Raw genomic sequence first — 13,336 nt, 5'->3', positions numbered from 1 at the left:
AATGTGTCTTCATACACCAAGTGTAACTGGAGAGAGAAAAAAAAATTACAGACCTATAAAAAGCTTAACTCCCTATACAGTATTACAGACGAGTTCTTGTTGTCTTACAAAGAACATTGTTCTCAACAATACTAAGATATACAGCCAGTATAACCAAATCTTTCATGCTTATTGGATTTCTTTTCTACAGGATTTTCCATTTTATTGCTCTTTTGTAGATTTTGAAAGATGAGATGGCTATTTTAGTTGATATTTGACCTACGGAAGAAAATAAGTTTTTTTGGTTTTTTTGGTGGGGGGTTTATGGCCAAGCCTTTCAAGAATTCTCTAACTATTTTATTGCCAATGTGCCATACTTTCTGATATTCTTTTTTCCTTTGGCATATGTTTTGTTTTTTTAACTTGATATTATTATTGTTTTTTTTTTTTTTTTGTTGTTCATGTCCCATGCTGTTGGAACCCGTAAGCAGAAGGTCTGGCTAATCATCTCTACTCTGCGTTTGCCTAAAGGAGATTCAAGCTGGCATGGAATTAGCTGCAAACGCTATTCGCAAATTAAGACAGGTTAGAAGTAGAAGCAGATTGTACAGTGTAACAGCACACCCACATCATCCTATTAGTACTGTCTCAACAGCCACCAAACAAATCCCTGTCTGCAATATGGAAGCTCCCCTTGCACAATTAAGTGGTGAGTTTATTGATTTCCTTTTAACTTTGGATTGGGTTGAATTGTAAAGCAATATATAGTAACTCTTGCTGTAATCTGTAGCTATGTTTGATTAATGACAGTTTGGGATAAAGTACTGGGATTCTTTTTTAAACAAAAAATAAATAAAAGCTTATTTGCAGCAATAAATATTATCTGAAGAGGTGCTCTCTCACTCTTCAACATTATTACTGGCCTTTCCTCATTGTAGTCATGTAGTAGATGCCCATATATATATATATTTTTTTTTTCTTTTTAATAATATTGTAATTATTTATTATTTCATTATTGTTTAACAAAGGGGTTTAGCATTGCTTGTACCAAGGTCAATAACTGCCTATCCTCAAAACATTGTTATCTCTGCCTCGCTCTAGCTAACATTGTGCATTTATAAATATAATTTGACACTGTTATTGAATTTGAACCTATGCAGGATTGTATATTGAATACATGTACTAAAGGTTGGGTTGCAAAAGTAGAAATTCTGTAATTAATATTTAGTTATTGTGTTTACCAAAAACAGGTATACTTTGCATTAATATGCGTTTGTGGTTGTTATAGTTACTGTTGATTCACAGTGTTCAATAAATGACATTGTATGTGTTTAGGATAAAATGTTTTCTAGCAGACGGAGTATCAAAGCTGCTTTCTTCCATAATTAATGTGCTTGGATAATTGTAACTGTGTTTACAATGCAGGGGTATAATGTTCTTGGTAGTGTTTACTGATGTCAGGTCTTGTTTTAGAAATGAATGTAACAGAGGTACTAGGGACTTTATAACATTATAACATTTTCAAACAACGTTTTAGAAATATAATGTAAAAAAAAGAGCGAATATTGATTCTTATACTACTATAACTATTAATACATTTAAACTTGAATCTTCCAGTAGTTACATGCATTTTTTGGTAACCTAGCTTTTAGCTGATCAAATCAATAATAGAAACAATAGGGGTATTGTTCATTCATTAAAGTCACCAGTATTAAGCTTGCATCATTTTTGTTAAAGATATACACACTAACATAAATGTGTAGGTGGGAATTATGTGAGACACATAAAGGTGAAGAGTGTATCATGCAAATATAATGCCATTTAGAGAATCTGGAAACACCATAATTAGGGAGAGTGATTCTTATTTATTTTTATAAAAGATTATGACATATTTTTCCTGGACTGCCCAAAATTGGTTGTTTTAGTCCTGGTTAGTTACTGCCACTTGTGGTTGGTATTCTTAAATCAGTACCTCTTTTGTTAGTGGTATGCTGGGAAGGGATCTGATGAGAGAGAAGTGTGTCATAAGCCGGGCCAGCTGTAGTGTTTGTGGGGCCAGGTGCAAGATAAAATGCAGGGCCACTTTTCTATTTCTCTTAGAAACCATTTTTATTACCAGTTGGCAGGGCCGCCATCAGGGCATGACAACCATAATGGTTGTCATGGGCCTGGCGGACTTGGGGGGCCCAGACTGCTCTGGCAATCTGAGCCACACATTCCTTATGTGCACAGATATATATAGCGAATTTCGCTATATATCTGTTCACTGAGGGCCCCCCTACCTGTAAATTGCAGAGGGGGGCCCAGCAGCACACTCGGTCCTCCTTCCAGCTCCTCTCTTTCTAATTCTCCTGCAGCCGCCAGAGCTGTGCCACAGGTTTCCATGGCAACGCTCCGCACAGCACGCAGGCCAGTCTCGCGAGAGTTCGTCAAAGAGGAGCTGGAAAGGAAGACAGTGTGTGCTGCTGGGCTCCCCTCTGCAATATACCACGGCTGGCTCTCTCCACAATGCCACTGGACCACCAGGGAATGCGATCTCCCCCCTCCCTGGCAAGGTAAGAACCAGGGAGGGGGGAATACAATTTAAATTTTAAATATACACAAATATATATATATATATATATATATATATATTTTAAATACTCCCCTCCCCCCTACTTTGCACAAACACTGCATCCTTGCAAGCACACACACACTACATTCACTGAACACAATCTGCACTACATTCACTACACACACTCACACTACATTCACTAAACACACTCTGCACTACACACACACACTACATTCACTAGACACACACAATATTCACTGAACACACTCTGCACTACACACACACTACATTCACTAAACACACCCACTACATTCACTAAACACACTGTGCACTACACACACACTACATTCACTAAACACACTCTGCACTACACACACACTTCATTTACTAAACACACTCTGCACTACACACACACACACTACATTCACTAAACACACACACTACATTCACTAAACACACTCTGCACTACACACACACTACATTCACTAAACACACACTACATTCACTAAACACACTCTGCACTACACACACTTTTTTTACTAAACACACTCTGCACTGCACACACACACTACATTCACTAAACATACACACTACATTCACTAAACACACTCTGCACTACACACACACTTCATTTACTAAACACACTCTGCACTACACACACACGACATTCACTAAACACACACACTGCATTCACTAAACACACTCTGCACTACACACACTACATTCACTAAACACACACTACATTCACTAAACACACTCTGCACTACACACACACTTCATTTACTAAACACACTCTGCACTACACACACACACACACTACATTCACTAAACACACTCTGCACTACACACACACACACACTACATTCACTAAACACACTGCACTACACACACACACTACATTCAATAAACACACCGCACTACACACACTACATTCACTAAACACACACACCACATTTACTAAACACACTCTGCACTACACACACTCACACTACACACACACTCTGCACTACACACACACACACTACACACACACACTACATTCACTAAACACACTCTGCACTACTCACACTACATTCGCCTAACACACTCTGCACTACACACACTCACACTAAATTCAATAAACACACTCTGCACTACACACACACTACATTCACTAAACACACTGCACTACACACACACACACGCACTACATTCACTAAACACACTGCACTACACACACACACTACATTCACTAAACACACTGTACTACACACACTACATTCACTAAACACACACACCACATTCACTAAACACACTCTGCACTACACACACTCACACTACACACACACACTCTGCACTACACACACACACACTACACACACACACACTACATTCACTAAAAACACTCTGCACTGCACACACTCACACTACATTTGCCTAACACACTCTGCACTACACACACTCACACTAAATTCAATAAACACACTCTGCACTACACACACACTTCATTTACTAAACACACTCTGCACTACACACACACACACTACATTCACTAAACACACACACTATATTCACTAAACACACTCTGCACTACACACACACACACACACTACATTCACTAAACACACTGCACTACACACACACACTACATTCAATAAACACACCGCACTACACACACTACATTCACTAAACACACAAACCACATTTACTAAACACACTCTGCACTACACACACTCACACTACACACACACTGCACTACACACACACACACTACACACACACACACTACATTCACTAAACACACTCTGCACTACTCACACTACATTCGCCTAACACACTCTGCACTACACACACTCACACTAAATTCAATAATCACACTCTGCACTACACACACACACTACATTCACTAAACACACTCTGCACTACACACACACACACACACTACATTCACTAAACACACTGCACTACACACACACTACATTCACTAAACACACTGTACTACACACACTACATTCACTAAACACACACACCACATTCACTAAACACACTCTGCACTACACACACTCACACTACACACACTCTGCACTACACACACACACACACACACACTACATTCACTAAACACACTCTGCACTGCACACACTCACACTACATTTGCCTAACACACTCTGCACTACACACACTCACACTAAATTCAATAAACACACTCTGCACTACACACACACACTACATTCACTAAACACTCAGCACTACACATACACTACATTCACTAAACACACACTGCACTACACACACACACTACATTCACAAAACACAATCTGCACTAAACACACACTAAATTCTCTAAACACACTCTTCACTGCACACACTACATTCACTAAACACACTGCACTACACACACCCACACACTACATTCACTATACACATGTTGCACTCACTACAAACACACTACATTTACTAAACACACTTTGCACTCACTACAAACACTGCATTCACTATACACACTCTGCATTCACCACAAACACACTACATTCACATACACATTTTGCATTCACCACAATCACACGACATTCACCATACGCATTTTGCATTCACTACAATCACACTACATAAACTATACACATTTTGCATTCACTACAATCACACTACACGAACTATACACATTTTGCACTCACTACAATCACTATACATACTTTACACTCGCTGCAAACACACTACATTCACTATACACATATTGCATTCACCACAATCACACTACATGCACTATACACACTTTGCACTCACTACAAACACACTACATCCACTACAAAATACACCCTGCATTCACTGTGCACACACTACATCCACTTCAAAAACACACACTCTCCATTCACTGTACACACACTACATCCACTACAAAAACACACACTCTGCATTCACTATACACACCTACATTCACTACACACACTCTGCATCTAATACATGCATACAAACAGTACATACATTACACAAAACGTACAATCTGCATCCACTATACACACTTCATCCATGACACACATACCACATCCACTATACACACTGCATCCATGACACTCATTCTACATCCACTATACACAGACACACACTTCATCCTTGTGGGCGGACTCGGGGCTGGCCCAGGGGGCCCAGATCTTGACCTGTGTCAGGGGCCCTAAAATTTCTGATGGCGGCCCTGCCAGTTGGGACACATGCAGCCGATTGGATGCCTATCAAAGCAAGTGGTTTGAGAGTATTGGATGCAGGGTAAGGATATGAACTGTAGTGTGTATAGATTGGGATAGAGTAGGTAGTGGTTGCAATGGGGATAAGTGCAGTAGTGGGTGCAGGGGGTGCAGCAGGCATAGGGGCTGTAGTGGGTGCAAGGAGGATAGATATTGCAGTGGATGTAAAGGGTAATAGTTGCTGAAGTGTGGGTAGGGGAGATAGGGGCTGTAGTGGGGGCAAGGGGTAACTGGGTTTCAAGTGTGTGAAGCATAGGTGCTTTATTGGATGGAGCAGGGCATTAATAAAAAAAATAAACATTTTAAAATATATATAAATATACACATATAATTACATAGAATAAAAAAAGATTTCCACCCTTCCCACTTACTTACCATGGCCAAGCAGGGGGGAATCCTTGTCCCTGGTGGTCATGGTGGGCTGATCATTCAGTTTAGACCCCCAGTAGGTGCAGACCACACTTCCTGCTTCCTCCAGTCAGAAATATATAAAGTATCAGAGCATTGTTGTGGTAACAATGCACTTGTGGAAGACCCTATACCTAGAGTAGCTGGTGAGGGGGATCTTTGTTCTCCCCACAGACCGGAGACTTCTGGTCTTTAGGTTGGCAGGGGAGATCTCCTAACCAGACATTCGCTGTTTCCGCAGGGGTTGCATCAGGCTCCACAGGGAAAGGTGAAGAGTAGGGCCAGGTGCCGTGTACATTTGTAAAAGCCAAGAGCCGGCATTGGTCATCTGCCCCTTCATTAGAAGAACCGTACAATACATTTCCTGGATCTATACTAGGATTAGAAGATTAGAAGTTGGAATATTCTTGTAACATAAATATATATGTCTCTTTACACATATATATGTGTAGGTATATATATATATATATATATATATATATATATATGTCTTACATCCACAATCTACCCATTACTTTATACTGCAAGGATAGTGGTGTCATCCAAGCAGTTATTTATTTCTCGTAATGAATGTGTAATAATGCAATGAATTAATCATGTCTGGATAGTCTGGGTGCTCTAACTTCATGAACAACTGTAAATATAATTTATGATCTGCCTGAGTTTAGTGAAAGATATGCTCCCACTAATCTCGGTCAGCACAGAGACATGTGTTGCCTAGTGATAACCTTACAGTAAAGTTATCTATTTAACCTTGACACTATGCTACACTAAACATTAACCACTACACTATGACAAAACTTTACCCTCCACTATCACTCATCATTAACCCTTGTAATGCCTTTACACTTACAATTAACTCCTACCCTACCTTATAACTCCGACCTTACCTTATAACTCCAACCCTACCTTATAACTCGGACCCTACCTTATAAGTCCTACCCTACCTTATAACTCCAACCCTACCTTATAACTCCTACCCTACCTTATAACTCCGACCCTACCTTATAACTCATACTCTACCTTATAACTCCTACCCTACCTTATAACTCCAGCCCTAGCTTATAACTCCTACCCTACCTTTTAACTCCGACCTTACCTTATAACTCCTACCCTACCTTATAACTCCTACCCTACCTTATAACTCCAGCCCTAGCTTATAACTCCTACCATACTTTATAACTTTGACCCTACCTTATAACTCCTACCCTACCTTATAACTCCTACCCTACCTTATAACGCCTACCCTACCTTATAACTCCGACCCTACCTTATAACTCCTACTCTACCTTATAACTCCTACCCTACCTTATAACTCCAGCCCTAGCTTATAACTCCTACCCTACCTTTTAACTCCGACCCTACCTTATAACTCCTACCCTACCTTATAACTCTGACCCTACCTTATAACTCCTACTCTACCTTATAACTCCTACCCTACCTTATAACTCCTACCCTACCTTATAACTCCGACCCTACCTTATAACTCCGACCCTACCTTATAACTCCTACCCTACCTTATAACTCCGACCCTATCTTATAACTCCGACCCTACCTTATAACCCCGACCCTACCCTATAACTCCTACTCTACCTTATAACTCCTACCCTACCTTATAACTCCGACCCTACCTTATAACCCACGACCCTACCCTATAACTCCTACCCTACCTTATAACTCCGACCCTACCTTATAACTCCAACCCTACCTTATAACTCCAACCCTACCTTATAATTATCATGGAATATAAAAGATACATAAGCATGAAACATGTTTTGTTGTAAAACAATGCTCTCAACCTCTCAATTTATGGTTATTAATTATGAATCCAGATCCCGTCCATGGTATTATTTCCCATAAAACATGGTTCCACTTTAAGTTATCTTTCTCGATATTTAAATCTTGGGATCGACTTTGTCAGATTTTTGTATATCCCAGTCTGACAGAGATTACGGAGAGTTACACTACTGGGCAGCAGCTGTTACTTGCACTGTAATAAGCCCTCTTCCAATAATTATATGGAGGGAGAGGAGCTGAGCATACAAAAAAACAACAGCCCTATGCTGCCTCCTTAGCTCTTCTTTAGAATATCACTATTGAGAGGAGATCTGAATTAATTGCAGAGACTGCCAATAGCATCTGCTATTCAGTAACTCCTACAAGTCTTGGGGAGATATGGACATCGCATACATAATCCAGCATAGCCCTAAGAAAACCTTTATTCAAACCTATGTTTTAAAACTTAAAAATATAGAAAATAACAGTGAAGCTGGTATTAGGAGAAAATAAGAAAAAAATAATGCATACTGTTTTCTGTTCCATATTTACATATAATTTACAATCTTTACAATCAATTTAAACATTTGCATTAATCTAGTTGTCATACTAAGATAATTTTAATATTATTGAAGAAACAATAATAATACAAATATTTATAAACCTAATAAATACATATATCTCTAAGTTTACACAAAGCCTACTTTGTTACACATATATAAAATTAAAAACAATGCACAGATTACAAATATATAGATTCTTAAATTACATGGCTACATTGTGATCTAGATTGAAAACAGACTCAAGTCCATTGAGTTCAACCTTTAAAACACATATTTTTACACTGCTGATACAAAATAAAGCACAAAAAAAGATTGTAGCAATGGTCACTTATCCACATTAAAAGGAAAAAATACCTTCTTAACTCCATAACAGCGATCAGTTTTACGTGTTCACATACATGTCAACTATTTCTCATAAAAAAAACATCCAGGCTATACAGAATTTTAAAAGACAACCTCTTAGGGTAGATAATGGCACAACTTTATGGTTCTTACTGTGAAGAACCCTTTCCTTCGCTATAAGTTAAAATGCCTGTGCATACAGGGTTTGCAGACTGCAGGATCACACCCATTGTTCTGAAGATTAAAATTGAAGGAGGGGATGTCTATTGGTAAAATAGAGCAGGAAAATGGCTGCAGGCAGGGCCTTTGCTAGCTCATCAGTATGTAGATTTGTGGCCCCCGATCGAAATGTTCTCCAGGCACGGACTGTCCCACTCTGATAGTTCCCAGAGTAGTACAGCATCTGGTATTTAAGATATTTGATGGCAGCTCTCAATTCAGCAATCTCTAATTATCCTCATAAATAGGGCTATCTACAAAGATCTGTGAATTTTGTGTGCAAATAATGACCATTCATTGTCACTTGCTCTCCCCTGAAGTGGGGCTTCCCTATCAGTGCCTCAGGAAGACAAAGGTTGCATCACAAGATCCCTTTACTCAGGGCGTCCACCATAAGCACTGTGGGGGGGATGAGTCTACTACTACTAGCACATACAGAATGCAGAGAGACAAACCCCAAGGACAGCTGAGGAGAACATGGAAACTTTTCATGTCACAAAAAAATAAACCCTATCCCTTTAACCGATATCTCCCTAGTATGCTTTTTTTAGAAGGGACAATTCATCTTCAGGAACCATATCCCCTTGCCCTTTTCCCCATCTGTTCGACCTTCTGTTCTACTGACTAAAAATATGACAGGTATATGAGTGCATCATAGAAACCCATAGGAATAAAATTCACAGTAATGCAAACGTAAAGAGAGCCTAAAGGGACACTATAGTCCCGGAATACAAAGCTGTATTCCTAACACTATAATGTCCCCACTGGCAATGAAAGGGTTAAGTACCCTTTAAACACTTACCTAATTCCAGTGCCAAAGGTCCCTCGGCACTGGCTCTGTCTTCACCTCCTCCGGCGTCATTGTGCCAGAGGAGGTTTCCTATTGGGTTTTGCAAGATGTTTTTTTTGCAAATACTGAGGATGTCCAGCGTCGTTTCACCGAGGTAAACTCCATAAAACAGCAGTAAGCGTCTCTAGTGGCTGTATGATAGACAGCCACTAGAGGCAGCCTTAACCTTGCAATGTTTCTATAAAACTGCAATGTTTTACATTGCAGGGTTAAAGGACCACTCTAGGCACCCAGATCACTTCAGCTTAATGAGGTGGTCTGGGTGCCAGGTCCCTCTAGGATTAACCCTTTTTTTATAAACATAGCAGTTTCAGAGGGTTAATCCAGCCTCCAAAACCTCTAGTGGCTGTCTCATTGACAGCCGCTAGAGGCGCTCGCATGCTTCTCACTGTGAAAATCACAGTGAGAAGACGCCAGCGTCCACAGGAAAGCATTGTAAATGCTTTCCTATGCGACCGGCTGAATGCGCGCGCGGCTCCTGACGTCGCGAGGAAGGGGGAAAGCTCCCCGCCCGGCGCTGGAGAAAGGTAAGTGTTTAACCCCTTCCTCTCTCCAGAGCCCAGCGGGAGGGGGACCCTGAGGGTGGGGGCACCCTCAGGGCACTATAGTGCCAGGAAAACGAGTATGTTTTCCTGGCACTATAGTGGTCCTTTAAGGGGACAGGGACTGTACACGTAGACCACTTCAATAAAATGAAGAGGTCTGGATGCCTAAATTGTCCCTTTAATACAGGGTTTAGGACCAGAGCTTAAAGGCTTTTTTACACACCAGTCCCTTTGTGCTTTTTCAATACCACAGACTCATTCTGAACACAAAACTTTTATTACAAACATGTGGCAGTGGTGAGAGCAATAAGGAATACAAATCCTGTCCCTACTATGTGCGAAACGAATTTCTAAGTCTGAACATGTTAAAAAAAATGCTATCTATGTACTAACTGTCCTTGGGTGCCTTTCTTAGGAGGTTTATCTCTTAATTAAATAGGAAGAATAGGAAAGTAAGGGAGATAAAGAACCAGAGAGAGAACTGCTTTTATGCTATCACTAAAATAATTATATAGCCAAATCTTAGTTATTCACTATTCATTCCCAAACTGAATGGGGCCAGAAATATGGTTGGTATTTAACAATGTCCAAATTTTTCAAAACAGATTCCAAATGAGCCTAAATCATATCTACTTTTCAGCCCGACCAAATGCCTAAAATCCAGATACAAACATTAAAATATGGACCTTGATAAAATTTGGGTCTGTATTTTAAGTCCAAGCTATTTGCCCACTAGCAGCACTGGGGGGAAGAGGTATAGTACTGGAGATAGGTGGAGGCATACGAAATATTTAAAAAATCCCCATAGTTAAATTGGGGTCATAGTTTTTTGTTTTGCTTTGTTTTTGTTTTTTTTACTGGAGAGGCTGACGAGCAAACTCTGATTAGCTGTCACATAACGTAACCCTAATGCCACCAAGGATTTTTAATGGTTTGCGCGCACACACACACACACACACACACGCTACTTTCAAGTCAGTGAGACATCATCTAGATCCATCTTATTTGGGTAATATTATTTAAAGCAACGGATGACTCTAGTTTATGTAAAGCCTGCATAATGACAGTCGGCCTGCATTGTTTGTGTACCAACTATAGTAGCAGCAGCTAGGCAACTACATGTTCTTTTGAAGGGAATGGTCAATAGGCTCAGAAATATATAAAACTGAATACTGGAGTTACAAAGAGTTTCAGATTCACAGTTTCTCTCATCCTCAATGACTGTCCTTGCAAGTTACCATATGTCCAAGGTCTTCTTGTGTTTCTTTCCTGTTCCTTTCAATCCCTTCTCCGAGGCTCTTAGGAATTCAGACTTTTGTTTCAAAGGCGGACTCATATTTCTCTCAACCTACCTTACAATGTGCCTCTCAGTTTAATCCCAATTATCTCTCGGTTCCTCTATGTTTTTCTTTTCCTCAGTCTCTCAGTTGCATATAATGCTAGATGTGTCTCTGAGATCACCCATTTCTCCCATGCAGTGGCGGAACTAAAGTAGAGTGGGCCCTGGTGCAAGAATTTATTTGGCCACCCATCACAAGGACGGCCAAAAGGTAGATCCCCACCTGCTTTTCCAGCTGGTTATATACCATTTGCAAATTCTTGTGGGGTTGTATTTAGCACTGAGCAGTGTTTCTGTGTTTGAATGTAAGTATGTTTTTGTATAGAGTGTCTGTGTGAATGCAGGGTTGTATTTGTGTGTACTGTTGCGTTGTAGTCCAAAAACCACACAAATCACTGTTTAGGTGATAAATCTACCAACATAACAGAGACAATGAGTGAAGTGTTATGCTAAAATCCAGACCCCTTAAACATTTTGGGGTGTCAAAAATGGATAGAAGCATAGAAACATAGAATGTGACGGCAGATCAGAACCATTCGGCCCATCTAGTCTGCCCAATTTTCGAAATACTTTAATTAGTCCCTGGCCTTATCTTAAAACTAGGATAGCCTTATGCCTATTCCCGTTATGCTTAAACTCCCTCACTGTGTTAACCTTTACCATTTCAGTTTGAAGGCTATGCCATGCGTCCAATACCATTCCATATGTACATATAAATAAAAATAAAATATATCAAATAAAATAGTACTGTGAGGATAACATAATTTGGATAAGTGCAAAGTGAGTGATGAAAACTCCCTTTTGTTAGAGCTTTTTCAGATTGTAGGCTCTAAATACAAAGTTTTGTGTGCCTATTATGTGGTAGCAGTACCTTCTTCATACAGCATAAAGCCTGACAAAACAAGCAGAAGAGAAACCAAGCTAGGTGCAATATGTAAAGTGATTATGGTGTAAATTGAATTTAGCCAAACTGAGTGCTCACCTTATTTAGAAGTCTGTGAATGACAGGCTTCAAGAAATAAGCTTGGTGCCATATTCCCAGGACATACTTGAAAACGAGAGAAATCTCAATGTATCTTTCCTGGTAAAATATTTTATAAATAAATAAATAAATATCAGGGTGACACTCCCTGTATAAAAGACAAGCAAAATAATAAGGAAGAAACAAATATAAAAGTAACTGAACTGGTATGCAGTTCCTCCATTTGTCCGAGATACGTTTCGCCTTCTGGACTTTTTCACTCGGTAGTGGCAAAGCTTCCTGGTCTTCTTATTTAAAGGGAGCGGCTTGTTTGCCCTCCCTATTAGGTTGAAATGAGTTCTCCAGACATAATGTGCTGGGTGGTTTATCCCCATAACAGTGATTTGTGTGTTTTTTGGAATATTTATTGTGGATTTCTGGGGAGTATCCACAGATTGTCACAGTTGCTATTCATTTGTATTTGTACTAAAATCATTTTTAAGCACCACAGTTCACATTTATTGCATATGTTTAAGCACGGTTGTGTTGTAGTGTTTGCTTTTGAATGTAGGTGTGTGTGTC

The 13,336-nt window shown here is 39.7% G+C and overlaps 1 protein-coding gene across 2 annotated transcripts in view; it reads left to right on the top strand.

Annotated features, from left to right (window-relative positions):
• Nucleotides 1-525: 525 nt before the first annotated feature.
• Nucleotides 526-13,336, top strand: part of ANO2 (anoctamin 2) — a 337,896-nt gene continuing 325,085 nt past the window's right edge. The window contains exon 1 of one of the 2 annotated variants that reach the window (XM_063447820.1): nucleotides 526-688. In XM_063447820.1, coding sequence (XP_063303890.1) covers nucleotides 526-688 — 163 coding nt within the window. The remainder of the gene's footprint in view (nucleotides 689-13,336) is intronic. The other variant, XM_063447821.1, reaches the window with a different exon arrangement.

Source organism: Pelobates fuscus, chromosome 3 (assembly GCF_036172605.1).
Source record: "Pelobates fuscus isolate aPelFus1 chromosome 3, aPelFus1.pri, whole genome shotgun sequence".
Classification (NCBI taxonomy): Eukaryota; Metazoa; Chordata; class Amphibia; order Anura; family Pelobatidae; genus Pelobates; species Pelobates fuscus.
The sequence above is the reverse complement of the archived record's forward strand: the minus strand, read 5'-3'. Positions and strand labels throughout refer to the sequence as shown.